Source organism: Oncorhynchus clarkii, chromosome 29 (genome assembly GCF_045791955.1).
Source record: "Oncorhynchus clarkii lewisi isolate Uvic-CL-2024 chromosome 29, UVic_Ocla_1.0, whole genome shotgun sequence".
In the NCBI taxonomy this organism is placed as follows: domain Eukaryota; kingdom Metazoa; phylum Chordata; class Actinopteri; order Salmoniformes; family Salmonidae; genus Oncorhynchus; species Oncorhynchus clarkii.
In genome coordinates, this window is record NC_092175.1 from 40,010,677 (window position 1) to 40,030,676 (window position 20,000).

Genomic DNA, 20,000 nt, shown 5'->3' on the forward strand with positions numbered 1-20,000 from the left:
CAAGGTTATGTGTCCGAAACGGAGATGTGTGGGTAAACCACTTCTCCAATCTTTTTGGATCGATAACAAAGAACAAACAGCAACACAAGGTTATGTGTCCGAAACGGAGATGTATGGGTAAACCACTTCTCCAATCTTTTTGGATCGATAACAAAGAACAAACAGCAAACACATTTACATGATCAAATACAAAATCTTAGAATCAGCTTTTAAAGACGACCAGAACCCACTGGATTCTCCAATTACATTGAACTACAGGACAAAATACAAACCCTCCAACCCAAAAAGGCCTGTGGGGTTGATGGTATTCGAAAGTGAAATGACAAAATATACAGACCACATATTCCGTATACATAAACATCCTCAGCTCTGGCATAGTCCCCAATATTTGTAACCGTGGACTGATGACACCAATCCACAAAAGTGGAGACAAGAAGGGCCATCTATGCCATCAAAAGGAACATTAAATTCGACATACCAGTTGGGATCTGGCAAAAAAGTACTTGAATCAGTTATAGAACCCGTTGCCCTTCATGGTTGTGAGGTCTGGGGTCCGCTCACCAACTAAGACTTCACCAAAGGGGACAAACACCAAATTGAGACTCTGCACGCAGAATTCTGCAAAAATATCCTCCGTGTACAACATAGAACACCAAATAATGTATGCAGAGCAGAATTAGGCCGATACCCACTAATTATCAACATCCAGAAAAGAGACGTTAAATTCTACAACCACCTAAAAGGAAGTGATTCACAAACCTTCCATAACAAAGCCATCACCTACAGAGAGATGAACCTGGAGAAGAGTCCCCTAAGCAAGCTGGTCCTGGGGCTCTGTTCACAAACACAAATAAACCCCACAGAGCCCCAGGACAGCAGCACAATTAGACCCAATGAAATCATGAGAAAACAAATAGATAATTACTTGACACATTGGAAAGAATTAACAAAAAAACAGAGCAAACTAGAATGCTATTTGGCCCTAAACAGAGAGGACACAGTGGCAGAATACCTGACCACTGTGACTGACCCAATATTAAGGAAATATTATACTATGTACAGACTCAGTGAGCACAGCCTTGCTATTGAGAATGTTCACTGAAGGCATATGACCAAATTAGAGGCACATATTTCCCTCAGATGGCATAGAACCACGATTAATTAGGAAAAAAAAATCTAATTTTGATAAACTATATAATTTTGATAAACCATATCTGTTGGTTGAAATACAGCAATATTTGTGACCTGTTGCCACGAGAAAAGGGCACCCAGTGAAGAACAAACACCATTATAAATACAACCCATATTTATGTTTATTTATTTTCCCTTGTTGTGCTTTAACTATTTGTACATCGTTACAACACTTTTTATATATATATATAATATGACATTTCAGATCTCTTTATTCTTTTGGAACTTCTGTGAGTGTATTATTTACTGTACATTTTTTATAGTTTATTTCACTTTTGTATATCATCTATTTCACTTGCTTTGTAAACATATGTTTCCCATGTCAATAAAATCCCTTAAATTGAATTGAGAGACAGAGAGATCTGTGAGAAGTCAGCTACTGTCCCTATACTGCCTGTTCACTGACACAAGATGACTACACACACACACACAAATCAAATTTATTTATATAGCCCTTCGTACATACGCTGATATCTCAAAGTGCTGTACAGAAACCCAGCCTAAAACCCCAAACAGCAAGCAATGCAGGTGTTGAAGCACGTTGGCTCGGAAAAACTCCCTAGAAAGGCCAAAACCTAGGAAGAAACCTAGAGAGGAACCAGGCTATGAGGGGTGGCCGGTCCTCTTCTGGCTGTACCGGGTGGAGATTATAACAGAACATGGCCAAGATGTTCAAATGTTCATAAATGACCAGCATGGTCAAATTATAGGTCTGGGACAGGTAGCACGTCCGGTGAACAGGTCAGGATTCCATAGCCGCAGGCAGAACAGTTGAAACTGGAGCAGCAGCACGGCCAGGTGGACTGGGGACAGCAAGGAGTCATCATGCCAGGTAGTCCTGAGGCATGGTCCTAGGGCTCAGGTCCTCCGAGAGAGAGAAAGGAAGAGAGAAAGAGAGAATTAGAGAGACCATACTAAAATTCACACAGGACACCGGATAAGACAGGAGAAGTACTCCAGAGATAACAAACTGACCCTAGCCCCCCGACACATACACTACTGCAGCATAAATACTGGAGGCTGAGACAGGAGGGGTCAGGAGACACTGTGGCCCCATCCGATGATACCCCTGGACAGGGCCAAACAGGAAGGATATAACCCCACCCACTTTGCCAAAGCACAGCCCCCACACCACTAGAGGGATATCTTCAACCACCAACTTACCATCCTGAGACAAGGGCCCACAAAGATCTCCGCCACGGCACAACCGGGGGGGGGGGGGGGGGGGGGGGGGGGGGGGGGGCGCCAACCCAGACAGGAAGACCACGTCAGTGACTCAACCCACTCAAGTGACGCACCCCTCCTAGGGATGGCATGAAAGAGCACCATCAAGCCAGTGACTCAGCCCCTGTAATAGGGTTAGAGGCAGAGAATCCCAGTGGGAAGAGGGGAACCGGCCAGGCAGAGACAGCAAGGGCGGTTCGTTGCTCCAGAGCCTTTCCATTCACCTTCACACTCCTGGGCCAGACTACTGTCACAGGCCGACTCATAGCCTGTGGCAAAAATGAGGGGACACTACACTACTCTGCACTGCAGAGGAGCCGTGACACAACACTCAATCATATGACCCACTGAAGAGATGAGTCTTCAGTAAAGACTTAAAGGTTGAGATCCTCTCTGACATGGGTAGGCAGACCATTCCATAAAAATGGAGCTCTATAGGAGAAAGCCCTGCCTCCAGCTGTTTGCTTAGAAATTCTAGGGACAATTAGGAGGCCTGCGTCTTGTGACCGTAGCGTATGTGTAGGTATGTATGGCAGGACCAAATAAGAGAGATCGGTAGGAGCAAGCCCATGTAATGCTTTGTTGGTTAGCAGTAAAACCTTGAAATCAGCCCGTGCCTTGGCAGGAAGCCAGTGTAGGGAGGCTAGCACTGGAGTAATACGATCCGGGTAGCCGGAAAGTAGAGCATTGCAGAGCCTCGGTCTGATGCCATTAAAAGGTCATTACCACCTTCACAAGTGCCGTCTCAGTGCTATGATGGGGTCTAAAACCAGACTGAAGCATTTAATATACATTTTTTGTCTTCTGGAAGGCAGTGAGTTGCTGCGCAACAGCTTTTTCTAAAAGTTTCGAGAGGAATGGGAGATTTGATATAGGCCAATAGTTTTTTATATTTTCTGGGTCAAGGTTTGGCTTTTTCAAGAGAGGCTTTTTTAGTGAGTTTGGTACACATCTGGTGGATAGAGAGCCGTTTATTATGTTCAACATAGGAGGGCCAAGCACAGGAAGCAGCTCTTTCAGTAGTTTAGTTGTAATAGGATCCAGTATGCAGCTTGAAGGTGTAGAGGTCATGATTTTTTTCATCATTGTGTCAAGAGATATAGTACTAAAACACTTGAGCGTCTCTCTTGATCCTAGGTCCTGGCAGAGTTGTGCAGACTCAGGACAACTGAGCTTTGAAGGAATACGCAGATTTAAAGAGGAGTCCGTAATTTGCTTTCTAATAATCGTGATCTTTTCCTCATTGAAGTTCATGAATTTATTACTGTTGAAGTGAAAGCCATCCTGTCTTGGGGAATGCTGCTTTTTAGTTAGCTTTGCGACAGTATCAAAAATACATTTCGGATTGTTCTTATTTTCCTCAATTAAGTTAGAAAAATAGGATGATCGAGCAGCAGTAAGGGCTCTTCGATACTGCACAGTACACACACACACACACGCACGCACGTATGCACGCACGCACACACACACACACACACATACACACACACACACACAGACACATGCTGATACACACACACACACCAGCAAGCTCTCATAATCTCACTGTAGTTCTCACATTCTCAAAATCTCATCCACCATCCCATCCACCTCCCCATCCACGACCCCATCCACGACCCCATCCACCACCCCATCCACAACCCCCCATCCACCTCCCCATCCACCACCCCATCCAACTCCCCATCCAACTCCCCATCCACCTCCCCATCCACCACCCCATCCACCTCCCCATCCACCTCCCCATCCACCACCCCATCCACCACCCCATCCACCTCCCCATCCACCTCCCCATCCACCACCCCATCCACCTCCCCATCCACCCCCCCATCCACCCCATCCACCACCCCATCCACCACCCCATCCTCCCCATCCACCACCCCATCCACCTCCCCATCCACCCCCCCATCCACCTCCCCATCCACCCCATCCACCACCCCGAACTCCCCATCCACCACCCCATCCACCCCATCCACCACCCCATCCTCCCCATCCACCTCCCCATCCACCATCCCATCCACCTCCCCATCCACCCCCCCATCCACCCCATCCACCACCCCACCCTCCCCATCCACTACCCCATCCACCTCCCCATCCACCCCATCCACCACAACATCCTTCTCATCCACCCCATCCACCTCCCCATCCACCCCATCCACCACCCCATCCTCCCCATCCACCCCATCCACCTCCCCATCCTCCCCATCCACCTCCCCATCCTCCCCATCCACCCCATCCACCTCCCCATCCACCCCATCCACCTCCCCATCCTCCCCATCCACCACCCCATCCTCCCCATCCTCCCCATCCTCCCCATCCACCACCCCATCCACTCCATCCACCACCCCATCCACCACCCCATCCACCCCCCCATCCACCACTCCATCCACTACCCCACTCACCACCCCATCCACTCCATCCACCACCCCATCCACATCCCCATGTGTGTGTGTGTGTGTGTGTGTGTGTGTGAGTGTGTGTGTGTGTGTTCCCTCTCTCTTATTATGTGCAGTAGGCATAGTGACTAATTAGAGCCAAGGTGTGTATTATCATTACTAGTTAGTGACTATGGTCTCAGAGCCAAGGTGTGTGTTATTATACATTATCAGAGCCAAGGTGTGTGTTATCTTGTTTTTCAGAAATAGCTGGTGCACAGACTGAATGTGTGTGTGTGTGTGTGTGTGTGTGTGTGTGTGTGTGTGTGTGTGTGTGTGTGTGTGTGTGTGTGTGTGTGTGAGGTGCGAGGGTTAGGCTAAATGTGGTGATAGAGGAAGAGAGAGAAACATTATAGGGATTTGTTTGGGAGAGAGAGATGGAGAGCTAGAGAGGGAGAGGGGAGAGAGAGGGAGAGAGAGATAAACATTATTTGGATTTGGAACACAAAGCCTTCACTATCTCATCCTGGAATATCCCAGGCCTGAGGTCATCTGCCTTTGACCTAAAGATCAGTAACCCAGACTTCACCAAAGAAATCCAGACATTGTCATCCTACAAGAAACATGGTGTAGAGGAGACAGATCCACTGGTTGCACTCTAGGTTACAGAGAGCTGGTAGTCCCATCCATCAAACTACCAGGTGTGTGGGATAGAGGAGATGGACCCACTGGTTGCCCTCTAGGTTACAGAGAGCAGGTAGTCCCTCCACCAAACTACCAGGTGTGAAACAGGGAAGGGACTCAGGGGGTATGGTAATTAGGTATAGATCAGACCTAACTCACTCAAAAGGATATGATCTCAACAGAGAACAATGTCCCCCTGTGTGTTACCTATATCCCCCCACTAGAATCCCCATACTTTAATGAAGACAGCTTCTCCATCCTGGAGGGGGAAATCAATCATTTCCAGGCCCAGGGACATGTACTAGTCTGTGGCGACCTAAATGCCAGAACCGGACAAGAACCTGACACCCTCAGCACACAGGGGGACAAACACCTGCCTGGAGGTGACAGCAATTCCTCATATGCCCCCTAGGCACAACTATGACAACATAACCAACAAAAACGTGTCACAACTCGAGCAGCTCTGTCGCACGCTGGGTATGTACATAGTTAATGGTAGGCTTCGATGGGACTCCTATGGTAGGTACACATATAGCTCATCTCTTAGCAGTAGTACTGTAGACTACTTTATCACAGACCTCAACCCAGAGTCTCTCAGAGCATTCACAGTCAGCCCACTGACACCCCTTTCAGATCACAGCAAAATCACACTCTACTTAAACAGAGCAATACTCAATCATGAGGCATCATAGTCAATGGTAGGCTACGAGGGGACTCCTATGGTAGGTACACCTATAGCTCATCTCTTGGCAGTAGTACTGTAGACTACTTTATCACTGACCTCAACCCAGAGTCTCTCAGAGCGTTCAGTCAGTCCACTAAAACCCCTACCAGATCACATGTAAATCACAGTCTACTTGAACAGAGCAATACTCAATCATGAGGCATCAAAGCCAAAGGAACTGAATAATATTAAGAAATGCTATAGATGGAAGGAAAGTAGTGTAGAAACCTACCAAAAAACAATTAGGCAACAACAAATTCAATCCCTTTTATACAACTTCCTGGACAAAATGTTTCCACTGTAATAGTGAAGGTGTAAACTTGGCAGTAGAAAATCTAAACAGTATATTTGACCTCTCAACTTCACTATCAAATAAAACAAATGTCAAGCAGACATCCTAACAAAATGAACAACAATGACAAATGGTTTGATGATGAACGCAAAAACCTAAGATATAAATGGAGAAACGCATCCAACCAAACACATAGAGACATAGAGTCTACGCCTTCACTATGGTGAATCCATTCATGGCCACGACCGTGTGTGTGTGCGTGCGTTGCCTGTGTGTGTGTGTGTGTGTGTGTGTGTGTGTGTGTGTGTGTGTGTGTGTGTGTGTGTGTGTGTGTGTGTGTGTGTGTGTGTGTGTGTGTGACCTAGCTGTCCTGCTGTTCTTCTTGCCGTAACCAATGGTGATTGATGATTGGAATGTTCTCATTCTGTCTTCCTGTGACCGAGTTCTACACACTCAGACAGGCTGAGAGACTGGGAGTCAGACATCATCTCAATGACTGAGAGTCAGACATTATCTCAATGACTGGGAGTCAGACATTATCTCAATGACTGGGAGTCAGACATTATCTCAATGACTGAGAGTCAGACAGGGCTTTTGACTTTCATGTGTCAGACATCATCTCAATGACTGAGAGTCAGACATAATCTCAATGACTGGGAGTCAGACATCATCTCACTGACTGGGAGTCAGACATCATCTCAATGACTGGGAGTCAGACATCATCTCAATGACTGGGAGTCAGACATCATCTCAAAGACTGGGAGTCAGACATCATCTCAATGACTGGGAGTCAGACATCATCTCAATGACTGGGAGTCAGACATCATCTCAATGACTGGGAGTCAGACATCATCTCAAAGACTGGGAGTCAGACATCATCTCAATGACTGGGAGTCAGACATCATCTCAATGACTGGGAGTCAGACATCATCTCAATGACTGGGAGTCAGACATCATCTCAATGACTGGGAGTCAGACATCATCTCAATGACTGGGTGTCAGTCAGGCCTTGTGTGGCCTCAGTATTACTGTAATATATTATTATATGAATTATATGAATGTCAGTATTACTGTAATATAGTATCATATGAAAGTCAGTATTACTGTAATATATTATTATATGAATGTCAGTATTACTGTAATATAGTATCATATGAATGTCAGTATTACTGTAATATAGTATCATATGAATGTCAGTATTACTGTAATATATTATTATATGAATGTCAGTATTACTGTAATATAGTATCATATGAAAGTCAGTATTACTGTAATATATTATTATATGAATGTCAGTATTACTGTAATATATTATTATATGAATGTCAGTATTACTGTAATATATTATCATATGAATGTCAGTATTACTGTAATATATTATTATATGAATGTAGACTATCAATTTTTCGTATCATACTATTTGAATAAGGACTGTCTAAAGTCAGTAATATTACAGTAATACTGACTTTCATATGATACTATATTACAGTAATACTGACATTCATATAATAATATATTACAGTAATACTGACATTCATATGATACTATATTACAGTAATACTGACATTCATATGATAATATATTACAGTAATACTGACATTCATATAATAATATATTACAGTACACACACACACACGCACGCACGCACGCACGCACGCAGGCAGGCAGGCACGCACACACACACACACACACACACACACACACACACACACACACAGACACGCACGCACGCACACACACACACACACACACACACACACTCCATTCTATTTCACTTCCTTTCTGTCCCTGCCCTTTCTGTTTCTGGGAGGAATTCATACGTGACTTGTGTTTTCTGTTTGTATTGGTGATGTCAGAGAGCTGAGGCCTTGAAGCTTAAAATGTCTTAGTTATACAGCCTTGACTCAACTCTCTCTCTCTCTCCCTTCCTCCCCCTTTCCCCTCCCTCTCCTCCCTGTGTCTCTCCCTTCCACCCCCTTCCCCCTCCCTCTCCCTCTCCTCCCTGTGTCTCTCCCTTCCTCCCCCTTTCCCCTCCCTCCCTCCCTGTCCCTCTCCTCCCTCTCTCTCTCCCTTCTACCCCCTTTCCCCTCCCTCTCCTCCCTGTCTCTCTCCCTTCCACCCCCTTCCCCTCCCTCTCCTCCCTGTCTCTCTCCCTTCCACCCCCTTTCCCCTCCCTCCCCTCCCTGTCCCTCTCCTCCCTCTCTTTCTCCCTTCCTCCCCATTTCCCCTCCCTCCCCTCCCTGTCCCTCTCCTCCCTCTCTCTCTCCCTTCCTCCCCCTTTCCCCCTCCCTCTCCTCCCTGTCTATCTCCCTTCCACCCCCTTCCCCTCCCTCTCCTCCCTGTCCCTCTCCTCCCTGTCCCTCTCCTCCCTGTGTCTCTCCCTTCCACCCCCTTTCCCCTCCCTCCCCTCCCTGTCCCTCTCCCCCCTGTCCCCCTCCTCCCTCTCCCTCTCCTCCCTGTGTCTCTCCCTTCCACCCCCTTTCCCCTCCCTCCCCCCCCTGTCCCTCTCCTCCCTCTCTCTCTCCCTTCCTCCCCCTTTCCCCTCCCTCCCCTCCCTGTCCTTCTCCTCCCTCTCTCTCTCCCTTCCTCCCCCTTTCCCCTCCCTCTCCTCCCTGTCTCTCTCCCTTCCACCCCCTTTCCCCTCCCTCTCCTCCCTGTCTCTCCCTTCCTCCCCCTTTCCCCTCCCTCTCCCTCACCTCCCTCTCTCTTTCTCTCCTCCCCTCTCCCTTCTCCCTTTCACTCCTCTCTTCCCTCTCTCTCCCCTCCCTCCCTCCCCTCTCTCTTTTCCCCTGCCCCTCTCTCTCCGTCAACTTCCTCCCTCTCTATCTCCCTTCCCCTTATTCACTCCTCTCTACCCTTGCTCTCTCCCTTTCCTCCTCCCTCCTTCCCCCTCTCTCTGCTCTCTATCTCTCCGCTCTTTCCCCCTCTCTCCCTCTCCTGACCCCTCACCTTTCCACCCACCCACCCTCCTTCCTCTCTCCTCTCACTCCTGCAGAGCACGTTTAAATTTAAGTCGGAGAGTGATATCCACCTGGCCGAGCACCATAAGCAGGTAGGCAGGTCATTGAGGAAAAGTTTTACATACGGTATGTGGTTGTCTTACCTAGCTATCATAAGATGAACAAGTGCCTCTGGATAAGAGACGTCTGTTAAACGACTGAAATGTGTCATGTAATGTACTGTAGGTCCTGTATGACGGGAAGCAGGCCAGCTCCATCTCTTTCACCTACAACGCCAAGGCCACTGACGCACAGCTCTGTCTGGAGTCATCGCCCAGAGAGAACGCATCCATCTTCGTTCACTCACCACACGCACTCATGCTGCAGGTTAGTGGGGTGTGTGTGTGTCTGTGTGTGTGTGTGTGTGTGTGTGTCTGTGTGTCTGTGTGTCTGTGTGTGTGTGTGTCCTAACAGTATGTTCTCTCATGTCTAGGATGTGAAGGCCATAGTGACCCACTCCATCCACAGTGCCATCCATTCTATAGGAGGGATTCAGGTCCTCTTCCCTCTATTTTCACAACTGGACTACAGACAACTCAACGACAGCTCTGTGGACACCAGCGTGTGGTGAGTAGGAGGGAGGGAGGAGGGAGAGAGGGGGGAGAGAAGGGGAGAGAGAAGGAGAGATGGGGGAGACAGACAGACAACTGAACCACTCTACTATGGTTAATACTTCATGGTTTGTATAAAGACAGAGAGACACAGGGAGGCCGGACAGAGGAATAAATAGACAGAGTGGGGATATATATATATATATATATATAGAGAGAGAGAGAGAGAGAAAGAGAGAGAGAGATTGTTAAAACACTGTATATATACAGTGCCTTGCGAAAGTATTCGGCCCCCTTGAACTTTGCGACCTTTTGCCACATTTCAGGCTTCAAACATAAAGATATAAAACTGTATTTTTGTGTGAAGAATCAACAACAAGTGGGACACAATCATGAAGTGGAACAACATTTATTGGATATTTCAAACTTTTTTAACAAATCAAAAACTGAAAAATTGGGCGTGCAAAATTATTCAGCCCCTTTACTTTCAGTGCAGCAAACTCTCTCCAGAAGTTCATTGAGGATCTCTGAATGATCCAGTGTTGACCTAAATGACTAATGATGATAAATACAATCCACCTGTGTGTAATCAAGTCTCCGTATAAATGCACCTGCACTGTGATAGTCTCAGAGGTCCGTTAAAAGCGCAGAGAGCATCATGAAGAACAAGGAACACACCAGGCAGGTCCAAGATACTGTTGTGAAGAAGTTTAAAGCCGGATTTGGATACAAAAAGATTTCCCAAGCTTTAAACATCCCAAGGAGCACTGTGCAAGCGATAATATTGAAATGGAAGGAGTATCAGACCACTGTAAATCTACCAAGACCTGGCCGTCCCTCTAAACTTTCAGCTCATACAAGGAGAAGACTGATCAGAGATGCAGCCAAGAGGCCGATGATCACTCTGGATGAACTGCAGAGATCTACAGCTGAGGTGGGAGACTCTGTCCATAGGACAACAATCAGTCGTATATTGCACAAATCTGGCCTTTATGGAAGAGTGGCAAGAAGAAAGCCATTTCTTAAAGATATCCATAAAAAGTGTTGTTTAAAGTTTGCCACAAGCCACCTGGGAGACACACCAAACATGTGGAAGAAGGTGCTCTGGTCAGATGAAACCAAAATTGAACTTTTTGGCAACAATGCAAAACGTTATGTTTGGCGTAAAAGCAACACAGCTCATCACCCTGAACACACCATCCCCACTGTCAAACATGGTGGTGGCAGCATCATGGTTTGGGCCTGCTTTTCTTCAGCAGGGACAGGGAAGATGGTTAAAATTGATGGGAAGATGGATGGAGCCAAATACAGGACCATTCTGGAAGAAAACCTGATGGAGTCTGCAAAAGACCTGAGACTTGGACGGAGATTTGTCTTCCAACAAGACAATGATCCAAAACATAAAGCAAAATCTACAATGGAATGGTTCAAAAATAAACATATCCAGGTGTTAGAATGGCCAAGTCAAAGTCCAGACCTGAATCCAATCGAGAATCTGTGGAAAGAACTGAAAACTGCTGTTCGCAATTGCTCTCCATCCAACCTCACTGAGCTCGAGCTGTTTTGCAAGGAGGAATGGGAAAAAATGTCAGTCTCTCGATGTGCAAAACTGATAGAGACATACCCCAAGCGACTTACAGCTGTAATCGCAGCAAAAGGTGGCGCTACAAAGTATTAACTTAAGGGGGCTGAATAATTTTGCACGCCCAATTTTTCAGTTTTTGATTTGTTAAAAAAGTTTGAAATATCCAATAAATGTCGTTTCACTTCATGATTGTGTCCCACTTGTTGTTGATTCTTCACAAAAAAATACAGTTTTATATCTTTATGTTTGAAGCCTGAAATGTGGCAAAAGGTTGCAAAGTTCAAGGGGGCCGAATACTTTCGCAAGGCACTGTATATATATAGAGAGAGAGAGAGAGACAGAGACAGACAGAGAGACATTGTAAATACAACCCATATTTATGCTTATTTATTTTATCTTGTGTCCTTTAACCATTTGTACATTGTTAAAACACTGTATATATATAATATTACATTTGTAATGTCTTTATTGTTTTGAAACTTCTGTATGTGTAATGTTTACTGTTAATTTTTATTGTTTTTCACTTTATATATTATCTACCTCACTTGCTTTGGCAATGTTAACACATGTTTCCCATGCCAATAAAGCCCTTGAATTGAATTGAATTGAATTGAGAGAGAGAGAGAGGGAGACAGAGAGAGAGAGAGAGAGACAGAGAGAGAGAGAGAGAGAGAGAGAGAGAGAGAGAGAGAGAGAGAGAGAGATAGAGAGAGAGAGAGAGAGAGAGAGAGAGAGAGAGAGATAGAGAGAGAGAGACAGAGAGAGAGAGAGAGAGAGAGAGAGAGAGAGAGAGAGAGACAGAGAGAGAGAGAGAGAGAGAGAGAGAGAGAGAGTTTTAGGAGAGAGAGGTCAGACAGAGGGGGGAGATAGAGAGAGTTTCAGGGAGAGAGAGAGACAGAGAGAGAGACAGAGAGAGAGAGAGAGGTCAGACAGATTTTTTCATACTGTCCTCTTAAGAATAATGCAGGACTATTTTGACAGGCTCAAAGTGATGGAGAATAAGGAGTAGGCCTGGTAGTCTGTCTCTTTCTCTGTCTCTCTCTCTGTCTCTCTCTCTCTCTCTGTCTCTCTCTGTCTGTCTCTCTGTCTCTGTCTCTGTCTCTGTCTCTGTCTCTCTCTCTCTCTCTCTCTCTCTCTCTCTCTCTCTCTCTCTCTCTGTCTCTGTCTCTGTCTCTCTCTCTCTCTCTCTCTCCTCTCTCTCTCTCTCTCTCTCTCTCTCTCTCTCTCTCTCTCTCTCTGTCTCTCTGTCTCTCTGTCTCTGTCTCTCTGTCTCGGTCTCTCTCTCTGTCTCTATCTCTCTCCCTGTCTGTCTCTGTTGTATCTCCCTTTCTCTCTGTCGTCAACACACTCTGTGTTTCCAAAGTCCCAACCCCCCATTGTGTCATCAGTAAACCCATAGAAAGACATGGGGTGAATCCTCTACATATTTAATGGCTCAGCAAAGCAATGCGTTTTTCTAGTTGGAAATACAGTACTATATATCTACACTGTTACAGTACTATATCTCTACACTGTTACAGTACCTTATATCGACACTGTTACAGTACTATAATACTACACTGTTACAGTACTATATCTCTACACTGTTACAGTACTATAATACTCCACAGTTACAGTACTATATCTCTACACTGTTACAGTACTATAATACTACACTGTTACAGTACTATATCTCTACACTGTTACAGTACTATAATACTCCACTGTTACAGTACTATATCTCTACACTGTTACAGTACTATAATACTACACTGTTACAGTACTATATCTCTACACTGTTACAGTACTATAATACTCCACTGTTACAGTACTATATCTCTACACTGTTACAGTACTATAATACTACACTGTTACAGTGATATAATACTACACTGTTACAGTACTATATCTCTACACTGTTACAGTACTATAATACTACACTGTTACAGTACTATATCTCTACACTGTTACAGTACTATAATACTACACTGTTATAGTACTATATCTCTACACTGTTACAGTACTATAATACTCCACTGTTACAGTACTATATCTCTACACTGTTACAGTACTATATCTCTACACTCTTACAGTACTATAATACTACACTGTTACAGTACTATATCTCTACACTGTTACAATACTATATCTTTACACTGTTACAGTACTATATCTCTACACTGTTACAATACTATATCTCTACACTGTTACAGTACTATAATACTCCACTGTTACAGTACTATATCTCTACACTGTTACAGTACTATAATACTACACTGTTATAGTACTATATCTCTACACTGTTACAGTACTATAATACTCCACTGTTACAGTACTATATCTCTACACTGTTACAGTACCTTATATCTACACTGTTACAGTATTATAATACTACACTGTTACAGTACTATAATACTACACTGTTACAGTACTATATCTCTACACTGTTACAGTACTATAATACTACACTGTTACAGTACTATATCTCTACACTGTTACAGTACTATAATACTCCACTGTTACAGTACTATATCTCTACACTGTTACAGTACTATAATACTCCACTGTTACAGTACTATATCTCTACACTGTTACAGTACCTTATATATACACTGTTACAGTACTATAATACTACACTGTTACAGTGATATAATACTACACTGTTACAGTACTATATCTCTACACTGTTACAGTACTATAATACTACACTGTTACAGTACTATATCTCTACACTGTTACAGTACTATAATATTACACTGTTATAGTACTATATCTCTACACTGTTACAGTACTATAATACTCCACTGTTACAGTACTATATCTCTACACTGTTACAGTACTATATCTCTACACTCTTACAGTACTATAATACTACACTGTTACAGTACTATATCTCTACACTGTTACAATACTATATCTCTACACTGTTACAGTACTATATCTCTACACTGTTACAATACTATATCTCTACACTGTTACAATACTATTGCTCTACACTGTTACAGTACTATATCTCTACACTGTTAGAGTACTGTAATACTACACTGTTACAGTACTATATCTCTACACTGTTACAGTACTATATTTCTACACTGTTACAGTACAATATCTCTACACTGTTACAGTACTATAATACTACACTGTTACAGTACTATAATACTACACTGTTACAGTACTATATCTCTACACTGTTACAGTGATATAATACTACACTGTTACAGTACTATATCTCTACAGTACTAGTTCATGTATCCTCTCCTACCAGAGAGTAGTTAATGTCTCCTCTCCTAACAGAGAGTAGTTAATGTCTCCTCTCCTAACAGAGAGTAGTTAATGTCTCCTCTCCTAACAGAGAGTAGTTAATGTCCCCTCTCCTAACAGAGAGTAGTTAATGTCTCCTCTCCTGACAGAGAGTAGTTAATGTATCCTCTCCCAACAGAGAGTAGTTAATGTCTCCTCTCCTAACAGAGAGTAGTTCATGTCTCCTCTCCTAACAGAGAGTAGTTCATGTCTCCTCTCCTAACAGAGAGTAGTTCATGTCTCCTCTCCTAATAGAGAGTAGTTAATGTCTCCTCTCCTAACAGAGAGTAGTTAGTGTCTCCTCTGATAACAGAGAGTAGTTCATGTCTCCTCTCCTAACAGAGACTAGTTAATGCCTCCTCTCCTAATAGAGAGTAGTTAATGTCTCCTCTCCTAATAGAGAGTAGTTAATGTCTCCTCTCCTAACAGAGAGTAGTTAATGTCTCCTCTCCTAACAGAGAGTAGTTCATGTCTCCTCTCCTACCAGAGAGTAGTTAATGTCTCCTCTCCTACCAAAGGCTAGTTAATGTCTCCTCTCCTAACAGAGAGTAGTTAATGTCTCCTCTCCTACCAGAGACTAGTTAATGTCTCCTCTCCTAACAGAGAGTAGTTCATGTCTCCTCTCCTACCAGAGAGTAGTTAATGTCTCCTCTCCTAACAGAGAGTAGTTAATGTCTCCTCTCCTACCAGAGAGTAGTTAATGTGTCCTTTCCTACCAGAGACTAGTTAATGTCTCCTCTCCTACCAGAGAGTAGTTAATGTCTCCTCTCCTACCAGAGACTAGTTAATGTCTCCTCTCATAATAGAGAGTAGTTAATGTCTCCTCTCCTAATAGAGAGTAGTTAATGTCTCCTCTCCTAACAGAGAGTAGGTAATGTCTCCTCTCCTACCAGAGAGTAGTTAATTCCTCCTCTCCTACCAGAGACTAGTTAATGTCTCCTCTCCTAACAGAGACTAGTTAATGTCTCCTCTCCTAACAGAGACTAGTTAATGTCTCCTCTCCTAACAGAGAGTAGTTAATGTCTCCTCTCCTAACCGAGAGTAGTTAATGTCTCCTCTCCTAATAGAGAGTAGTTAATGTCTCCTCTCCTAACAGAGAGTAGTTAATGTCTCCTCTCCTAACAGAGAGTAGTTAATGTCTCCTCTCCTAACAGAGAGTAGTTAATGTCTCCTCTCCTAACAGAGAGTAGTTAATGTCTCCTCTCCTAACAGAGAGTAGTTAATGTCTCCTCTCCTACCAGCGAGTAGTTAATGTCTCCTCTCCTAACAGAGAGTAGTTTATGTCCCCTCTCCTAACAGAGAGTAGTTAATGTCTCCTCTCCTACCAGAGAATAGTTAATGTCTCCTCTCCTACCAGCGAGTAGTTAATGTCTCCTCTCCTAACAGAGAGTAGTTAATGTCTACTCTCCTAATAGAGAGTAGTTAATGTTTCCTCTCCTAATAGAGAGTAGTTAATGTCTCCTCTCCTAACAGAGAGTAGTTCATGTCTCCTCTCCTACCAGAGAGTAGTTAATGTCTCCTCTCCTAACAGAGAGTAGTTCATGTCTCCTCTCCTACCAGAGAGTAGTTAATGTCTCCTCTCCTACCAAAGGCTAGTTAATGTCTCCTCTCCTAACAGAGAGTAGTTAATGTCTCCTCTCCTACCAGAGACTAGTTAATGTCTCCTCTCCTAACAGAGAGTAGTTCATGTCTCCTCTCCTACCAGAGAGTAGTTAATGTCTCCTCTCCTACCGGAGAGTAGTTAATGTCTCCTCTCCTACCAGAGACTAGTTAATGTCTCCTCTCCTACCAGAGAGTAGTTAATGTCTCCTCTCCTACCAGAGACTAGTTAATGTCTCCTCTCCTAATAGAGAGTAGTTAATGTCTCCTCTCCTAATAGAGAGTGGTTAATGTCTCCTCTCCTAACAGAGAGTAGGTAATGTCTCCTCTCCTACCAGAGAGTAGTTAATGTCTCCTCTCCTACCAAAGACTAGTTAATGTATCCTCTCCTAACAGAGAGTAGTTAATGTCTCCTCTCCTAACAGAGAGTAGTTAATGTCTCCTCTCCTAACAGAGAGTAGTTAATGTCTCCTCTCCTAACAGAGAGTAGTTAATGTCTCCTCTCCTAACAGAGAGTAGTTAATGTCTCCTCTCCTACCAGCGAGTAGTTAATGTCTCCTCTCCTAACAGAGAGTAGTTAATGTCCCCTCTCCTAACAGAGAGTAGTTAATGTCTCCTCTCCTGACAGAGAGTAGTTAATGTATCCTCTCCCAACAGAGAGTAGTTAATGTCTCCTCTCCTAACAGAGAGTAGTTAATGTCTCCTCTCCTAACAGAGAGTAGTTAATGTCTCCTCTCCTACCAGCGAGTAGTTAATGTCTCCTCTCCTAACAGAGAGTAGTTAATGTCTCCTCTCCTAACAGAGAGTAGTTAATGTCTCCTCTCCTACCAGCGAGTAGTTAATGTCTCCTCTCCTAACAGAGAGTAGTTAATGTCTCCTCTCCTAACAGAGAGTAGTTAATGTCTCCTCTCCTACCAGAGAGTAGTTCATGTCTCCTCTCCTACCAGCGAGTAGTTAATGTCTCCTCTCCTAACAGAGAGTAGTTAATGTCTCCTCTCCTAACAGAGAGTAGTTAATGTCTCCTCTCCTACCAGAGAGTAGTTAATGTCTCCTCTCCTACCAGAGACTAGTTAATGTCTCCTCTCCTAAAAGAGAGTAGTTAATGTCTCCTCTCCTAACAGAGAGTAGTTAATGTCTCCTCTCCTAACAGAGAGTAGTTAATGTCTCCTCTCCTACCAGAGACTAGTTAATGTCCCCTCTCCTAACAGAGAGTAGTTAATGTATCCTCTCCTAACAGAGAGTAGTTAATGTCTCCTCTCCTAACAGAGAGTAGTTAATGTCTCCTCTCCTAACAGAGAGTAGTTAATGTCTCCTCTCCTAACAGAGAGTAGTTAATGTCTCCTCTCCTAACAGAGAGTAGTTAATGTCTCCTCTCCTACCAGCGAGTAGTTAATGTCTCCTCTCCTAACAGAGAGTAGTTAATGTCCCCTCTCCTAACAGAGAGTAGTTAATGTCTCCTCTCCTGACAGAGAGTAGTTAATGTATCCTCTCCCAACAGAGAGTAGTTAATGTCTCCTCTCCTAACAGAGAGTAGTTAATGTCTCCTCTCCTAACAGAGAGTAGTTAATGTCTCCTCTCCTACCAGCGAGTAGTTAATGTCTCCTCTCCTAACAGAGAGTAGTTAATGTCTCCTCTCCTAACAGAGAGTAGTTAATGTCTCCTCTCCTACCAGCGAGTAGTTAATGTCTCCTCTCCTAACAGAGAGTAGTTAATGTCTCCTCTCCTAACAGAGAGTAGTTAATGTCTCCTCTCCTACCAGAGAGTAGTTCATGTCTCCTCTCCTACCAGCGAGTAGTTAATGTCTCCTCTCCTAACAGAGAGTAGTTAATGTCTCCTCTCCTAACAGAGAGTAGTTAATGTCTCCTCTCCTACCAGAGAGTAGTTAATGTCTCCTCTCCTACCAGAGACTAGTTAATGTCTCCTCTCCTAAAAGAGAGTAGTTAATGTCTCCTCTCCTAACAGAGAGTAGTTAATGTCTCCTCTCCTAACAGAGAGTAGTTAATGTCTCCTCTCCTACCAGAGACTAGTTAATGTCCCCTCTCCTAACAGAGAGTAGTTAATGTCCCCTGTCCTAACAGAGACTAGTTAATGTCCCCTCTCTTACCAGAGAGTAGTTAATGTCTCCTCTCCTAACAGAGACTAGTTAATGTCTCCTCTCCTAACAGAGAGTAGTTAATGTCGCCTCTCCTAACAGAGACTAGTTAATGTCCCCTCTCCTAACAGAGAGTAGTTAATGTCCCCTCTCCTAACAGAGACTAGTTAATGTCCCCTCTCCTACCAGAGAGTAGTTCATGTCTCCTCTCCTAACAGAGACTAGTTAATGTCTCCTCTCCTACCAGAGAGTAGTTAATGTCTCCTCTCCTACCAGAGACTAGTTAATGTCTCCTCTCCTAATAGAGAGTAGTTAATGTCTCCTCTCCTAATAGAGAGTGGTTAATGTCTCCTCTCCTAACAGAGAGTAGGTAATGTCTCCTCTCCTACCAGAGAGTAGTTAATGTCTCCTCTCCTACCAGAGACTAGTTCATGTATCCTCTCCTAACAGAGAGTAGTTAATGTCTCCTCTCCTAACAGAGAGTAGTTAATGTCTCCTCTCCTAACAGAGAGTAGTTAATGTCTCCTCTCCTAACAGAGAGTAGTTAATGTCTCCTCTCCTACCAGCGAGTAGTTAATGTCTCCTCTCCTAACAGAGAGTAGTTAATGTCCCCTCTCCTAACAGAGAGTAGTTAATGTCTCCTCTCCTGACAGAGAGTAGTTAATGTATCCTCTCCCAACAGAGAGTAGTTAATGTCTCCTCTCCTAACAGAGAGTAGTTCATGTCTCCTCTCCTAACAGAGAGTAGTTAATGTCTCCTCTCCTACCAGCGAGTAGTTAATGTCTCCTCTCCTAACAGAGAGTAGTTAATGTCTCCTCTCCTAACAGAGAGTAGGTAATGTCTCCTCTCCTACCAGCGAGTAGTTAATGTCTCCTCTCCTAACAGAGAGTAGTTAATGTCTCCTCTCCTAACAGAGAGTAGTTAATGTCTCCTCTCCTACCAGAGAGTAGTTCATGTCTCCTCTCCTACCAGCGAGTAGTTAATGTCTCCTCTCCTAACAGAGAGTAGTTAATGTCTCCTCTCCTAACAGAGAGTAGTTAATGTCTCCTCTCCTACCAGAGAGTAGTTAATGTCTCCTCTCCTACCAGAGACTAGTTAATGTCTCCTCTCCTAAAAGAGAGTAGTTAATGTCTCCTCTCCTAACAGAGAGTAGTTAATGTCTCCTCTCCTATCAGAGAGTAGTTAATGTCTCCTCTCCTACCAGAGACTAGTTAATGTCCCCTCTCCTAACAGAGAGTAGTTAATGTCCCCTGTCCTAACAGAGACTAGTTAATGTCCCCTCTCCTACCAGAGAGTAGTTAATGTCTCCTCTCCTAACAGAGACTAGTTAATGTCTCCTCTCCTAACAGAGAGTAGTTAATGTCGCCTCTCCTAACAGAGACTAGTTAATGTCCCCTCTCCTAACAGA

General features: G+C 44.1%; 2 protein-coding genes across 2 annotated transcripts in view; one reads left to right on the forward strand and one right to left on the reverse strand.

The window, feature by feature from the left end:
* The window catches only part of LOC139387908 (sterile alpha motif domain-containing protein 9-like), a 429,675-nt gene that overhangs the window by 196,114 nt on the left and 213,561 nt on the right, over positions 1-20,000 (reverse strand). The window lies entirely within an intron of this gene.
* Positions 1-20,000, forward strand: part of LOC139388106 (neurobeachin a) — a 257,294-nt gene that overhangs the window by 132,000 nt on the left and 105,294 nt on the right. The window contains exons 10-12 of the mRNA XM_071134675.1: positions 9,483-9,539; positions 9,673-9,813; positions 9,920-10,053. Of these exons, the coding sequence (XP_070990776.1) occupies positions 9,483-9,539; positions 9,673-9,813; positions 9,920-10,053 (332 nt within the window). The remainder of the gene's footprint in view (positions 1-9,482; positions 9,540-9,672; positions 9,814-9,919; positions 10,054-20,000) is intronic.